Consider the following 15,207-nt stretch of genomic DNA (forward strand, 5'->3'; position numbering starts at 1 on the left):
ATATTTTCCTGCCCCTTTGGTCCCTTGCCACTGAGATTCATGGTTAGCAATCAGTGGTCAGCACTGTTGCCTCAGTGCCAGGGACCTGGGTTCAATTCCAGCCTCGGGCGACTATCTATATGAAGTTTACACATTCTGCCCATGTCTGCATGGGTTTCCTCCGGGTACTCTGGTTTCCTCCCACAAAGATGAGCAAGTTCGATATTTTGGCCATGCTAAATTGCCTGAAGTATTCAGGGATGGTGTCGGTTAAGTGCATTAGTCATGGGAAATGTAGGGTTGGGGAATGGGTCTGGATGGGATACTCTTCAGAGTCGGTGTGGACTTGTTGGGCCAGGTAGGCTGTTTCCACACTGTAGGGATTCTATGATCTTTGAGAACCTTTTTTAGATTTTCCCCTTTCCAGCCAAGAAATACTGAAATCAACTACAGTACAACACAGACGACAGGTTGGATCCTGGAACCATTCCGATTTTCATGACTCAATAGTAATTGGTTACTGGGAGTAATCAAGGAACAGCACAGCAAAGAGGGTGATCATTTAGCTCAATGAGTGTTCTTGGCATTATTACCTAGTTTTTTTTATCCAACATGTTACTACCAAGTCTGCAAAACATAATCACAAATTATGTCTAGAGTGCAACAAAATTAATAGTACAACAATTCCACCCAGAGAAATGCACATAGCATTTTAGAAATGATAAAAATGGATATACAACAAGCTGCAAGCTATTCACTTACTAAAATTAAAAATAAATGCTCCAGGGTTAGAAACACACAAAATGTATCTTAGATGCCCAAGAATAGATTAGCAAATCTAATTAACTGAAACGCTGATTTTATATAGTGACGACAATACAAATTGATATTTGTGTGTCAATAGTCCACATTTTAGGAAGTCATAAGAAAACCTTAACACACAATACTTCACCCATGCCATTTTATGTTCAAGCCTGATAACTAGCTCTCAAAGTTCACTGCCAGGAAACAAATTCCAAGATTTAAGTTCACTCAATTAAAATCTGGAACAATCAACCACACCGCATGACAACTGTAGTGATAGACACACAATTTGCTGTTCATGGAGGACAAGGTATTTACTCTGTTCAAACATAATGTATCTATGGCATATACATTCACGTGTAGATACTTTAAAAGATTTCAAAGACAGGAATTACTAAGATTTCAAGCAATGAGACACAGAACTCCTCACAGAAATACACCCGAAATATTTCTGTTCCATTGTGCATTTGACAGATTCTTGATCAATAGGGGAATCACTGGCTACAGGGAATGTTAAAGGAAAATGCACCAAAGTGGACGCGAGGATTGTCACAGATCAGCCATGATCTTACTGAATGGCAGAGCAGGCTCTAGGGGCCGAATGGCCTGCTCCTGTTCCTATTTCTATTGCTTTTGATCTCATCTAAAATTTCCAACCTAAAATAGTTTATCCTCCAAAATTTCTGTTCTTAAAACCCATTTTTTAACCACTGCTGACAACATCCCTTCTCATATGTCCTCCTCCAATTCAAAGTCCACTTTTGACAGATGATGTTGCTACCAAGCACCTTTAGCACTTTTTGAAAAATGTTAAAAGGCATATTAATTGCAAGCATTTTTAAAAATTATTTTGTGCTAAACTGTCCCACTGATTAAACTGAAATTTTCCTAACTAAACAAGTTTTGTTGGTGTTCTGACCCAGCAAAAATATATCTAGGTTTGTAATACTTAGACTCAAACTTTGGGATAAATAAAAGTTGTCAGAGGATCTATACCTACTACCTACTTTGAAATGGCCTTCGAAATGGTCACCCAGCACTGAAAGAGTTAATTAAAATGTTTGGATAACGGACTGATTTTTATTGCACAACACAAGACTAACAGCTGCCTATTGCATGTGAGCAACCAAAGGTCAAACAACATGCACACATGGCAGATTACACCACATGCCAGTTGGGTCACTGACACCATTGGTATACTGGGAAAAAAAATCCTTGGATTGTCCACGTCAAACCCTGTAAATCTGATATGCCTCAACAGCCAAAAAGGAAAATCACTGCCCCAGAGTAGTTTGCACTGTATACACAGTTTTACACGTTTAAGGGACTAACCCTTGAGACAAATGTGATAATTCTGAACTGTGAAACATTCACCTTGCACAGTGTGACATATAAACTGGTTCCTGGTATTAGCATCAAACAAGAAACCAAACAAGATACCTGGATCAGCACAGATTAACATCACAATAATTTGTACTGTCTATCCATGGACTCCCTATCAAAAGCTACGATTTAACAATAGACTTTGACCCATCTTGTACTTTTATCAAGCAAACGTGCATGCTTATGCTTGATTACTAAAGAATCAAAGATTACCTCAAGCCACAGGCATAGTCACCCAAATTTCCTATTCTTACTCACTAGCTAATGAATGGTTTGTTGGACAACTGCTGAAGAGTTGCTGCATTGGAACTTAAAAAAAAATCATAAATTCCAAACAATGAGATAATTAGATTTACTTCGATGGATTTTGAGGAGAGTTGGCAAGTGAAGCAGTTTCAATTGGGTATTCCACAGTGCCAGTGTCAGATGTGAAACGGCACACAAACACCAAGTGGTTTTCAAAAAAATAACTGAACTAGACATAAGTCATCCCTCTGGATTAAAATGGTCTGTTTTTTTGGACACATCCCTTATATAAATCTCCCATTAAGTACTCAAGAACTGAAAACCTGGAATTCTTGTTTGGTCATGGGAATTTACTTAAAGTTTTAAAAAAAAGAGACACCAATGTGGAAGAGTTTGCATTGCTGTTTATGACAATAAGAATTTTATAAAGCACAGGAAAATATTGGCAAACTCAGACTGCCACCTTCAACAGTGTCCACTTATAAGTGACACCATACGTTAAACTAAATATTGGCCACATAAAATATAACTAAGCACACACTTTCCCTCAGCTGTATGATAAAAGGTGTGCATAACAAAAAGATGGAGGGGATGCTAGAAACATAACAGAAACAAAAATGCAGTTGGAAATTGTGCTGATTTAAATACGTTCAACCTCAAAAAGCACCAACTCAAAAAAAAGCCTTAATAATTGCACCCTCCTAAAATAAACAAAACCAGCACAAGATCGTAAAGCATAACAAGAATATTTTGGGACATATTTATTCCTTTCTTGGAAAGTCAGATAATCCCAAATTTCCTTAATAAGATGTTACCAGAATGTGGATATTTGTTAATTGTTCACAAACTAAAAAATATTTTAAAATAAATTTGTTTTATGAAAATAGCATTTCTATTTTCTCTTTTATATAACTCAGTTGCACAAAGTGTTGCTTAAACCTGCTAAACCAAGGAGGAAAGATTAAATTAAATTGGGTTTCAAAATGCAGTCAGAACTAAATGAGTTGATTCTACTTCTGCTTAGTTCCGTTGTCAGTCAACTCTTAATTCACAACATCCAACCAGAGCACTCTGTGTCAAAGGTGCTATATGAACTGTCAAGATCCAGCTCCTGTATCCTTCCTTAAGGTTAGAAACTCTTCCAAGATTGGCATTACCCAAGCCATTATTCTATTTCATCACTGCTATTCCAAAATTGTAGCTACTGCTATCTTGCATTAGTCATACTATATTCTAACATCCCCAACTCAAAATGTGATGCACCTGTTATACATGGAGTCTAGCTTGAATATTCAAAATCTGCAGGCCTCAGTCCTCACTGGAACCAATTATCAGTTTGAAATTTAAATATCACCTTCCCATGGATTTTACTGCACAGCAGCATTACCCTCAGGACATACAGTACATTCGTTAAATGTGATAGCATTTTTTGATTAGCTATTTAAACACTGGATGATTGTCAATACTCAAAAAAAAGTTGGCAGGACATACAGGCAACAATAGTAAACCAGGTAGCAAACGATTAACAGTAAAGTGATTGAACCAGCAAAGTAAGCAGCCAAGTCGCGTCTTATTCAAAACAAATGAACTATATCTTTACCTCTGAGATCTGAAACTCAGGAGGGAAAGAAACAAGGATGGGCACAACCCTTTGATAACAATGTTTTTTTGAAACCTAAACAGAATGGAGGGTGATGAGATTTCACCTGTAGTAAAATGCACCTGGGATTCGGTTAAAACGTACTGTGTAACATCGGGGTTATGTTTCAATATTAAAATCCAAATGGGAGTGGGCCACAGCCGGGCAAAGTAGCAATTCATTAGTATCTAATCGGCGTCCCAGCCGCCGCATGCCCCCAGGTCCTAGGAAAGCGGCAGGAGAAGGGCAAAGGGAGGATGGCCGCCAGGGAGGGGACGGAGGAGGGCAAATGGTGGTCTCTACTCCGGGGATGGAGGTGAGAGTAAGAGGAGTCTCGGTTTAAAAAAAAGGGGAGGGTAGGCGGACAAAGATAGGTGGAAATCATCAGGGGGCTTCGGGGGCGGGGATGGGAGTTGGTAGCAGAGAGTCTCAGAGTGAGGGGGGAGGGGGGAAGGGGTGAGGGGTTGGTGGCAGAGAGTCTCCAGGGGGAGGGAGAGGGGTTGGTGGCAGAGAGTCTCGGGGTGTTGTTGGCAGGGAATCCCCTGGGAGGGAGTCACCGGGAGATAGATGAACACAGCGGTACTCCGCTGCCCGGCCTCTCTTCTCCAGGACAGCTATCGTCAGGCGATGTGTAACTCACCGGGAAGTGTAAGCGGGAGGAGACCGTGGCTCAGCGCCGGGATGTTATCCAAGGCTCAGACCGAGTTGGTTATCTTTTTTTTTCCGCTGCTTACAATCACCTGAGCGCCGTCAAAGCCACGACACAACAATGGCTACCGCTTCACTTCCGCTAGGTGCAACTTGCTCACTCTTCCCCCGCTGGCCGCTGACTGCCACGAAACCAGTCCCTTGCTCCTCCTCCCCACGGCAGCGGCTCGGAGAGATTGGTCCGCCCACCAAATCACCCTGAGCGGACTTCACTCTCAGGAGAAGGCAAAGGGCATCCAACTGCAAGATTTAATAATTTACCCGGGAGTGCAAACAACTCAAAATAGGTATTTCAGCTGGGATCCTGTGACTTGACAGATAGCTTTTTTCCCCCAGTGAAATTCATAACTTATTTTAGTGAAAACATAAATCTCTGTTAACGATAATAACTCTGAGAGGGCTTTCAGTCTACGTTTTGCAATAAAACATGTGTCTCACAATATTTCCAGTGGAATTACCTTGACAGTAATACATTTTGCATTATTACATTTCATGTTTCTGATGGTAATATATTTTGTCGGTTGCGTATATCTGTGGAAACCATGACAAGACAGAAAATCTACACTAGAATCAGGTATAAATATTGGCCACGACATTGAGGAAAACTCCCTCATTCAAAAAAAATTCACGGGATATGTATGTCGTTGGCTGGGTCAACATTTCTTGCCCATCCCTACTTGCCCTAGAGAAGGTGACGGTGAAATGCCTTCTTAATCGCTGTGAGTCATTGTGCTGTAAGTACACCCACAAGAACCTCAGGGAGTGAGATCCAGGATTTTGACCTAATGGCACTGGAGGCATGGCAATATATTTTCCAAGTTGGAATGGTGTACAGCTTGGAGGCGAACTTGCAGGTGATGGTGTTTCCATTATCTGCTGCCCTTGTCCATCTAGTGCTCATGGTCATGGGCTTGGAAGATGCTAGTTAAGAAGCTTGAAGAGCTTCCGCAGTGCAACTGGTAGATAGTATACCCAGCTGTTACTCAGAATCATGGTAGAGGGAGTGAATGTAGTGCTAATCAAGTGGAAGGGTCACTCAACCGGAAATGTTAACTCTGATTTCTCTCCACAGATGTTGCCTGATCTGCTGAGCTTTTCCAGTAATTTCTGATTTTGTTTTTGATTTACAGCATCCACAGTTATTTTGGTTTTTATTAAGTGGATTGCTTCGTTGTGGATGGTGCTGAAAAATGTGTTGCTGGAAAAGCACAGCAGGTCAGGCAGCATCCAAGGAGCAGGAGAATCGACGTTTCGGGCATAAGCCCTTCTTCAGGAATGAGGAGGGTGTGCCAAGCAGGCTATGCCCGAAACGTCGATTCTCCTGCTCCTTGGATGCTGCCTGACCTGCTACGCGTTTCCAGCAACACATTTTTCAGCTCTGATCTCCAGCATCTGCAGTCCTCACTTTCTCCTCGTTGTGGATGGTGTCAAATATCTTGAGTATTGGTGCAGCAGCACTCATCTGGACTCTTGTCTTGTTCCTTGTGGACAGCCATGGGCTTTTGCCCGAAACGTCGATTTCGAAGCTACTTGGATGCTGCCTGAACTGCTGTGCTCTTCCAGCACCACTAATCCAGAATCTGGTTTCCAGCATCTGCAGTCATTGTTTTTACCACCATGAGGAAATTAGGTGGTGAGTTACTCGCTGCAAGATTTCTAGCCTCTGATCTCTTGTAGCCACAGTACCTATTTGGCTAGCATTGTACAGTTTCTGGTCAATGGTAACCCTCCGGATGTTGATAGTCGATTCAGTGATGGTAATCCCATTGATTGTCAATGGGTTAGATCCTCTCTTGCCAGAGATGGTCATTGCCTGCCACTTGTGTGTAAAGTAGACAGACAGGAGGCTGAAGGAACACAGCAAGCCAGGCAGAATCAGGTGGTACAGAAGTCGATGACAGTATATTGTGACAGAAATGTTAGATGTCACTTGCCAGCCCAAACCTGAGTATATTATATACAGTATACTCTTCTTTAAATTAATGCCATAGCATCTTTTATATCCATACCCACAAGAACTTGATTTAATATATCGTTGAAAAGATAGCACCTTTGATAATGCAGTATCCCCTCAGTTCTGCACTGGAGTTCAGCCTTGATTTTCTGTGCTCCAGTCGAGTGGGAATTGAACCTGGAAGAGGTGAGTGCCAGCTAACCGAGCTATAGCTGATGCACACACAGCTGCTATAGCTGATAAAAAGAAAAATTGCTCATTTTACTGTTAGTAAATGTTGTCAAATTTTGTTTGATAATGTAAAACGCCTTAAATACAAGATTAAATTTTTGTTGAACTAACATTGTGCGAAATCAACTTTAGGTAGTTTTCATTTACCTCTGTGTAGACATTAGTCCACAGCACAAATAATCCTTAAATTTAACTCTGAATGTGTTGGTTTTCCTGGTTGAATTGACCTAGAAGATCATCTATGACCGTTTTGAATGTGGAGTATGTTCAAAAGGTGTAATTAATGCCCTTCTTAGATTATAATCACAATTTTTATGGGAATGTTAACAGAATTACAGGATATGTTTAATCATTATGAAAAAGGCATTGCTCAAGTAGCGTGATGGGAATTTTATTTTGAAGCAGCTTGTGTTGTAGTTGATGTGCGAATCCTTCAGTTTGGTTTAGTGTATGAAAATAATTGTTAAATTGGTCATGCTAAATTGGCCATAGTGTTAGGTGCATTAGTCAGAGGAAAATGGGTCTGGGTGGGTTAATTAACAGAAAAAGTGTCAAAAATCAGAGGCAGGGAGAGACAAGTCGCCCAGTTCTGATCATGAGAGAAAGGGATGGGGCTTGAGGCTGAGCCAGGCTGGGTTTAATAAGCACTGACCGTGTGTTCACCTCTCCTGGTGCACACTATGACCTGGTCTTGGTTCAATTCGTATACAAGTATGATCTTCTTTAAACTAGGTATTCTTCCTCTTGTCCCCAGTCTGCTTTGTGAATGGAGTTTTGGAGAGTAGGAGGAAGGAAAAGTGTGCCTGGCTCCAGCAAGCTCAGGACTCACACCAAACTCTCTCTTGCCCTACCCTCCATCCTGCACAAAGTCACCCCCTCCTTTCCATCCATTTCTACTCTCTCAAACACACACTCTCTCTAGTTTTTTCTTTTCCACACTCATGTACACAACCTTTACTCTTCCCCTCACTCTCTCATCCCCCTTACACATTTTCACCCCTTCCATCTCAACCTTCCATCACACACTCCGTTTCTCACTCTCACACATTATCATAGAAATTATAGAATCCCTATAGTGTGGAAACAGGCCATTTGGCCCAACAAGTTCACACCAATCCTCTGAAGAGTCATTCACCCAGACCCATTCCCCTATCCCTATTCTTCTACAATTACCTCGACTAATGCACCTAGACTACACATCTCTGACCACTATGGGCAATTTAGCATGGCCAATTCACCTAACTTGCACATCTTTGAACTGTGGAATGAAACTGGAGCACCCAGAGGAAACCCACACAGACACGGAGATAATGTACAAACTCCACAGACACTCGCCCGAGACAGGATTCCAACCCAGATCCCTGGTGTTGTGAGGTAGCAGTGCTAAGCATTAAGACACAGTGCTGCCCCAAGACAGACACTAATGTTGCAACTGTGAATCCACTATTTGCGAATCACGACTCCACACGAGAAGCACTGAACACCCTACCTTGGTGTTATTAGCACCATGCTCCAATCACCGAGCTAGCTGACAGACTGACCTGTTCTGACTGGTGTCTTTCAGAATGCTGTGTTCTAGGCTGAAATACAGAGTTCTGGATTAGTGGTGCTGGAAGAGCACAGCAGTTCAGGCAGCATCCAAGGAGCTTCGAATCCTGATGAAGGGCTTTTGCCTGAAACGTTGATTTCGAAGATCCTTGGATGCTGCCTGAACTGCTGTGCTCTTCCAGCACCACTAATCCAGAATCTGGTTTCCAGCATCTGCAGTCATTGTTTTTACCTCGTTGAAATATAGAATTTCCTGATCCATTTGGAGACTCATCCCCTGATGTCTTCTTGAGTTGATACAAAGTATGTTTTGGTTGACCATACCATTCTCCTCCAAGGCCTCTCAATTATTATCCAGCATCTATGGACTGTTTTCCCCTAGTTCCTTCCTTAGCTATCTAATAAAGCCAAAGAATCGCTTGAAAAGATTTTGTTTCCTGTCCCATAATGTTACCTATGGTGTCTCTGCCTCCTTTGGTTCCTCTACTGTTACAAAATTATCAAACATCCTATACTGAATGAACAGAAGTTTCCTACATTTAAGTTTTGGGAAGACTGAAGCCAGCTTTTTTGGTCCCTGCTCTGAACTCTGTTCCTTAGTTACCAATTCATTCCTCTCCTTGACACCTTGAGATTCAGGCAGTCTATTGTCAACTTTGATTCCTAAGAAAGGTTCCAATCTCATACTTACAGAAAGAAACAGCTATTTCCACCTCCAAGATATCACCCAATTTAACTGTCTCAGCTCAAACATTCACTGAAACACTCATTAAGGTCTTAGTTACATTTAGATGCAAATATTCCAATACAATTGTGGCATTTTATCCTCTGCAAACATGAGGGTTTTTAAAACTCTGAAAGTCATAACTTTCAGCGGGTTCCTGTCACCTGTCACCCCTTTGCTTACTGACCTACATTGGTCCCAAGTCAAGCAATATCTTGATTTCGAAATGCTCAACCTTGTTTTGAACTCTCCAAATAGCCTTGCCCCTCCCTAACTCTAATCTCTGTAAATGCCATAATTCTGAGATATTTGCATTCATCTATATCTGCTACATTAGCATTCCTAGTCATAATTATTTCACTATTAATAGCAGTGTCTTCAGTTACTAGGTCTCTATGAAATTTCCTCCCTACCTTCTTGCCTCTGCACTGCACATTTCTGCATTGATCCATTACTTATAATTCTTCAATCAAGTTGTTGGTTATCTTCATAATTCAACAACACGATGCATTTTACAGTGCTCCTGTGAAGTCCATGGGATGTTTCATTACTTTAAACACACTGTATAAATGTCAGATACTGTGCTTTATGTAATAATAAATGACATCTTTGAAGGAATTCCAAACAATTGACAAAAGGGAACTAGAGTCAAGAGTGTGGTGCTGGAAAAGCATAGTGGGTCAGGCAGCATTCGAGGAGCAGGAGAATTGACATCTCGAGCATGCCCAAAACATCGAATCTCCTGCTCCTCGGATGCTGCCTGACCTGCTGTGCTTTTCCAGCACCACACTCTCAACTCTGATCTCCAGCATCTGCAGTGCTCACTTTCTTCACAAAAGGGAACTAACCTAATTGAGCCAACAAGTACATCTTTGTGCTCCAAATTGGCTGACTTAAATTAATGGGCTTGTTCTGTTACCATATCTCTTTCTTTTTTATCATCTTACTAAGATATTCTTATATTTGGTCACAGTCTGATTCAATTATTTATTCCATTGTGTATTCCATACCTTTGATGTACATGTCTTCTAACCTCTAATTTCCATTCACACTGTATCTATGCTGCTTCATTATTAACCCTTCAATCTGTGATCCAAAAAATTTCCATTTGCTAATTGTAAGCAAGCCTTAAAAACACGGTTAATTCCTAACTGAAAGAAATGTCATAAATATTCAAGCCTTTCTTCAGCTTTGAATGTGCTTACTTTGAGGTCATGGGCCAATAGATATCTACAGTTCTCCCATAACTGGGATAATTATAATGTGTAATCCAGCCAGTCAAGTGTAGGTAATCTGTTTAACACAGGATTCCTCAATCTGTCTGGTCATAGCACCAGGATCAACTTAAAAATTAATATAGTCTGCAGAAAGTATTTCCTAATCAACTTGTTCAAGGATGCTATGACACTGCTGCAAAAAAAACCTAGTCTCCAACTGGAACGAAAGGACAGTAAGATCACCAGTAATTTTCAGTCACGTGACTAATTTTAGGATTCCCTAATGAAGCTGTGAGGACTGGGTAAATGAATAGGGACTTTATTTTAACTTTAGAGTCTTCGGTACTCTACAGCTCAGAGTATTTTCTAATCAACTTATTCAGATACTTTTACACAAGTAAGACTTGAACCTGGGCCTCCTGACACAGAGATGGAGGCACTACCATCGAGCCATAATGACCCTTAACTACTGCTATAACGGTTCTGTACATCGCTGTCGCCCTTTACATGAGGCTGAGTTACATTTTATCCAGAATTAGACGCTTAAGAATAGCCCCCTTTCTAAAAAGCAGCTTTTGAAGTCAATGTAGGTCGCAGAGGGGGACATGGTGTTCCATAGGTTTCCGTCCCTTCACTTTAAGGTGTCACACCGGAAGTGCCACGTGTATTGAGTGCGCATGTGCGGGCTCTCCGGGGCCGCTTTGGTTTCCGCTGGCGACTTTCCCTCGGGTCGGGCGGCAGCGACGTTTGTGCGCGCGCGCGCGCGTGGTGGAGGCAGCGTCACAATCGGAGGCGGGGGCTGGAGGTTGTTTGATAGGGGGAGGGTCACAGAGCCGGTCCCGTTCCGGTGCGGCCATGTCTGGGGGCAGCGGCGGTTACAGCGTTGGCGGTGGGCCCCCCCTCACTAACGCCGGGCCTGGGGCCCCGCCAGCCTGCCACAACGGTAAGCAGGGGGAAAAGCCTGGAGTGTGGGGGCGGGGGAAAGCGGTGAAGAAACGGAGTAGGTGTCGGGAGGCGATCCTCCTGGCGTTCCCGGGAGCCGCCGTGTGCCTGTTTGCCCCCCGAGTTGATCGGACCGTTAGGTGGGTTGGGAGGGCGTCGTCCTCCCCGGTTGAAGTGGTTTGCTGACGGCGCCTGGGCTCTCCCCACCGCCGCTCCGGCTCTTGTAAACGTGTCAGTGAGACTCGGTGACGCCCCGAGCGACTCTCCCTCCTGCCCCCCCCCTATCAGCTGCCGCTCTTTCGAAACCATGGCGCTGAAGTCACCCGATCCTCCCTCCCCTCCCTCCATGTTGCAACTCAGTGAGGAGTTGTGTTCGTTTCTTACTATCACTCGCTTCATTGTGCTAATTTCGTGCCGCTGGTCTCCGATTTCCGCTTTTTCCGGTTTTTTTAAAAAAAGAAATCATGGTGTGATAAATGTTTCATTCAGTTTTTTTTTTCTGGAGGGGCCCCCACTTCTAGTGTTGAGTGGCTTGTACCTTGCCTGCAAACTGTCATGGTTTATATTTTCCAATGAATAAGGTCTTGGCGGACTGGCCTAAGGTGTTCACTTCCCTATCTGGACCTGCGGACTCAACGGTGTATTTGTGATTAGGGTGGAGGGGTAACAATTCACCTGGAAGCTCCTCTCAGTGCTCCCAGAAGGGATATTGAAGGCAGATGTGTCTATGTCTGTTGGACGTCAGTTTCAGTTTTCGTGCCACGTCTCTTCCTGACTAACCAGAGGGCACCCATTTAAAATGATACGCAAAATAATCCCTGTCTCGGTGCGTGTTGGGGAGGGGGGTGGTGGTGTGGAGGAGTAAAAGGTCAAGCAGCGAGCAATTACGACCTTGAATAGACTGCATGAGAGTGTGGTGGGGATAAATTAGTTATGGCATTTAGAAGGAAAATGGACACTTTCAGAAGAAGGATTTGCAGAGCCCATAGGAAAAGGCAGTGCAGTGGCACGAGATTATTTGCTCGAACAGAGCTGGGATTAACGCGATGGGCTGATTGGCTGTCCCTGTTCTTGTAACCATTCTCACACTCTATATGTGAGGAAAAAAGTAGGGGATACTTTGGATTTGTCTCATCAACAACTGCATAGTTTGAGTGCCTCCAATTTGGAGATTCTTCTGTTGGAGCGTATTAAATAGTTGATTAGGTCCATGACTTGCTGACCAAAGCAAAGCATCCTTGAAAGCCAAAAGTATAACTTTACAAAATTTTTTTTTTTGCTTTTACAATATCGATATACCAGGAAGGATCAGACTCTTCTCTAATTCATCTTGTTCTATTCAGATCAAGAATAGAGGTGAATCAGTTTTTTTGTCTTAAATTGCAATAATAGTATGTTTTGTTTTGAGGGGGTCAACAAGAGACAGCATTGTTGCAGAACTAAAACTGAACTGTACTCAATGGATAAAACAGTGCTTGTAAAGATGATTTAGTTTTGAATATATAATGGAAGTGATATAAGAACTTGATTTACAGCGTTTGTGTACAATCCTTTCTACCATAAACACACAAATGACCAGAATTTTTGATTTCTCAAGACTTGGAGTCTTCACCTGTCATTGTCTAATCCAGCAATAGAACCAATAAGTTCCTACACTTAGCTGTCAAATGATGGCATGGAGAATATGTAGACAGGAGCTGAAACTGCCATTATTTTGTAGCAGTTAACAAAATGCTCTGCATTGTGGTAACTCTTTGTGGTGAACTAAAATTCTCAACATTTTTCCCCAATTTTGTCATTTCACTTTGAGGGTGAAGATCCCAATGTAAAAATGTAGTTTTGAGGGTTTCAAAGATGATGGTCATGTTATCAACAAGAATCGGCTGTATTAATAATCAAACTTGAAATAAGGTTGAGAGAGATTAGATGGGGTTAGCAGGGTTATAATAATACCAATCGAATCAGTGCTATTTTGACAGCATAAATTACAGGACAAGATGAACTGCTATTTATTTCTAAATTGATGCAATAAGAATGATTAAAATGTGCTACCACCTTTGAATACTGTAGGATGCAATCTTGGAATGTTGGCTCACATGTAGTCCTCGTTTACTCTTGTAAAGTGTAAACCTCAAGGTTTAAAAAAAATCTTAGTAAATATGATGAATAAATCAAAGAAAAATGTGTTACAGTAGCACAACGTTACAGCCATATGCTGTTTTCATGAGAAGTGATTGCCTAGCGGTATTATTGCTGGACTGTTAATCCTGAAACCAGGGAATGGTCTGAGGACTTAAATTCAAATCCTGCTATGGCAGATGGTGTAATTTGAATTCAATAAAAATCTAGAATTAAGTGTCTAATGATAACGATGAATCCATTGTCGATTTTCAGGAAAAACGTATCTGATTTGCTGATGCCCTTTAGGGAAGGAAGCTGGTCTGGACTGCCTGACTCGAAATGGGAATAAATGCTGCCCTAAAATAAAAATGAAATGAGTCTTCTGTGACAAAAATCAGATGTATTTGTGTACTTTGTTTATGTACCTGACAAAAGATTTCCAAGCCTAGAGGCATTCATATAAGAGAAACCTTAAATTATCTGTGTCGACTTCAGCATTTTGTTTCAGTGCTGGCAGGGAAGCTCTGGTTAAAACAGTTGTGGCAGCATGTATAAGGCTAAATTACAGGCAATTAGCCTGTGCACTTCATTTGTGGAAATAGCTTTTGACTGCATTTAATAATCAAACTTGTATTATTTTCATATTGATGTACATTTTGATTGTTGTGGAGGGAATGAGAAATTCAAAATTTCAAATTTACTTCTGTGACTCAGTTGGTCCACACTATCCGTTGCTAAGCCTACCAGCTTTGACTCTTAATGAGGGTTTGCAGCTGTTTTCAGCAATGACAGATTTGGAGGAAAAGTTGGTTTATGCTTCTGATTGTATTCCAGTCATCTGTGGCAGAATTAAGTTTGTATGGCCAACAATGGAGGACCGTATTACTCTAGACAGTATATTGTATCTATGTTCAGTAATTTGCTAACGTCCATTATGTAGGGCAGAAATGAAGATAGGCTAATTGGGTGAGGACCCAACAGTGACTGGAGCCTTTCCTGAGCGTTGAATAAAACTCCTGTCTCAGTGATAGTGTCCTTGGGTTCAGCTCCCTCCTTGCTATAGATATGTATCGCAGTACATTTGAGCAGGTTGATCAAATCAACCGCTTTTTAAGTGAGGGAAGCAAATTGATGATAGTAACACACAGGAAAGCTGCTTCTGAGTCTTGAAGCTCTTTTGACTTGAGTTGATTAGCAATCTGGATGTGTGTCATTCCCTTCAGAGATGTTAGATGGTGAAGTCAGACTGGCTTGATGATCGTTAGCATTCTATATATATTCAGAGGGAGACAAGTAAATATTCAATTCTTTTGCTTCATCATATTGCATAAATGACATCGACTTGATAAAACTTTCAATATACACTTTGTGTGATATACGTTTAAGTATTTCATAACTAAAAACTACTAAGCAAGCAATTTCCTTTGGTATGTAGTTGTTTCTTTCTTGCTTAGAGTAATCAGAGACCATCTTGTTTTGAATGTAGCTATGTTAATCTCATATTTATTGTTGAGAATTTTCTCAATTTCCAAACCTTTTGGATCCCAGTTTCTCATTATTGCTGTTTCTGAAAGAACCGATTTTAAACCGCAGTTTAAATCCTCATTCTTGGCTGATCAAGTCTTGAGGGCTCCCAAGAATTTTGTCAGGACTGGAGTCTTTGAGTTATAAGGAAAGGCTGGGGCTTTTTTCCCTGTAGCATTGGACCTGA

At 41.6% G+C, this 15,207-nt stretch overlaps 2 protein-coding genes across 2 annotated transcripts in view; one reads left to right on the forward strand and one right to left on the reverse strand.

Moving 5' to 3' along the window:
• The window catches only part of sar1b (secretion associated, Ras related GTPase 1B), a 29,623-nt gene extending 24,751 nt beyond the window's left edge, over nt 1-4,872 (reverse strand). Inside the window, exon 1 of the mRNA XM_072590659.1 lies at nt 4,692-4,872. The gene's annotated coding sequence lies outside the window, so the exon portion shown is untranslated. The remainder of the gene's footprint in view (nt 1-4,691) is intronic.
• Nucleotides 4,873-11,162: 6,290 nt separating this feature from the next.
• sec24a (SEC24 homolog A, COPII coat complex component) overlaps nt 11,163-15,207 on the forward strand; it is a 64,232-nt gene continuing 60,187 nt past the window's right edge. The window contains exon 1 of the mRNA XM_072590660.1: nt 11,163-11,376. Coding sequence (XP_072446761.1) covers nt 11,289-11,376 — 88 coding nt within the window. The 5' untranslated portion in view covers nt 11,163-11,288. The remainder of the gene's footprint in view (nt 11,377-15,207) is intronic.

The sequence above is a fragment of the Chiloscyllium punctatum genome, chromosome 20 (assembly GCF_047496795.1).
Source record: "Chiloscyllium punctatum isolate Juve2018m chromosome 20, sChiPun1.3, whole genome shotgun sequence".
Lineage (NCBI taxonomy): Eukaryota > Metazoa > Chordata > Chondrichthyes > Orectolobiformes > Hemiscylliidae > Chiloscyllium > Chiloscyllium punctatum.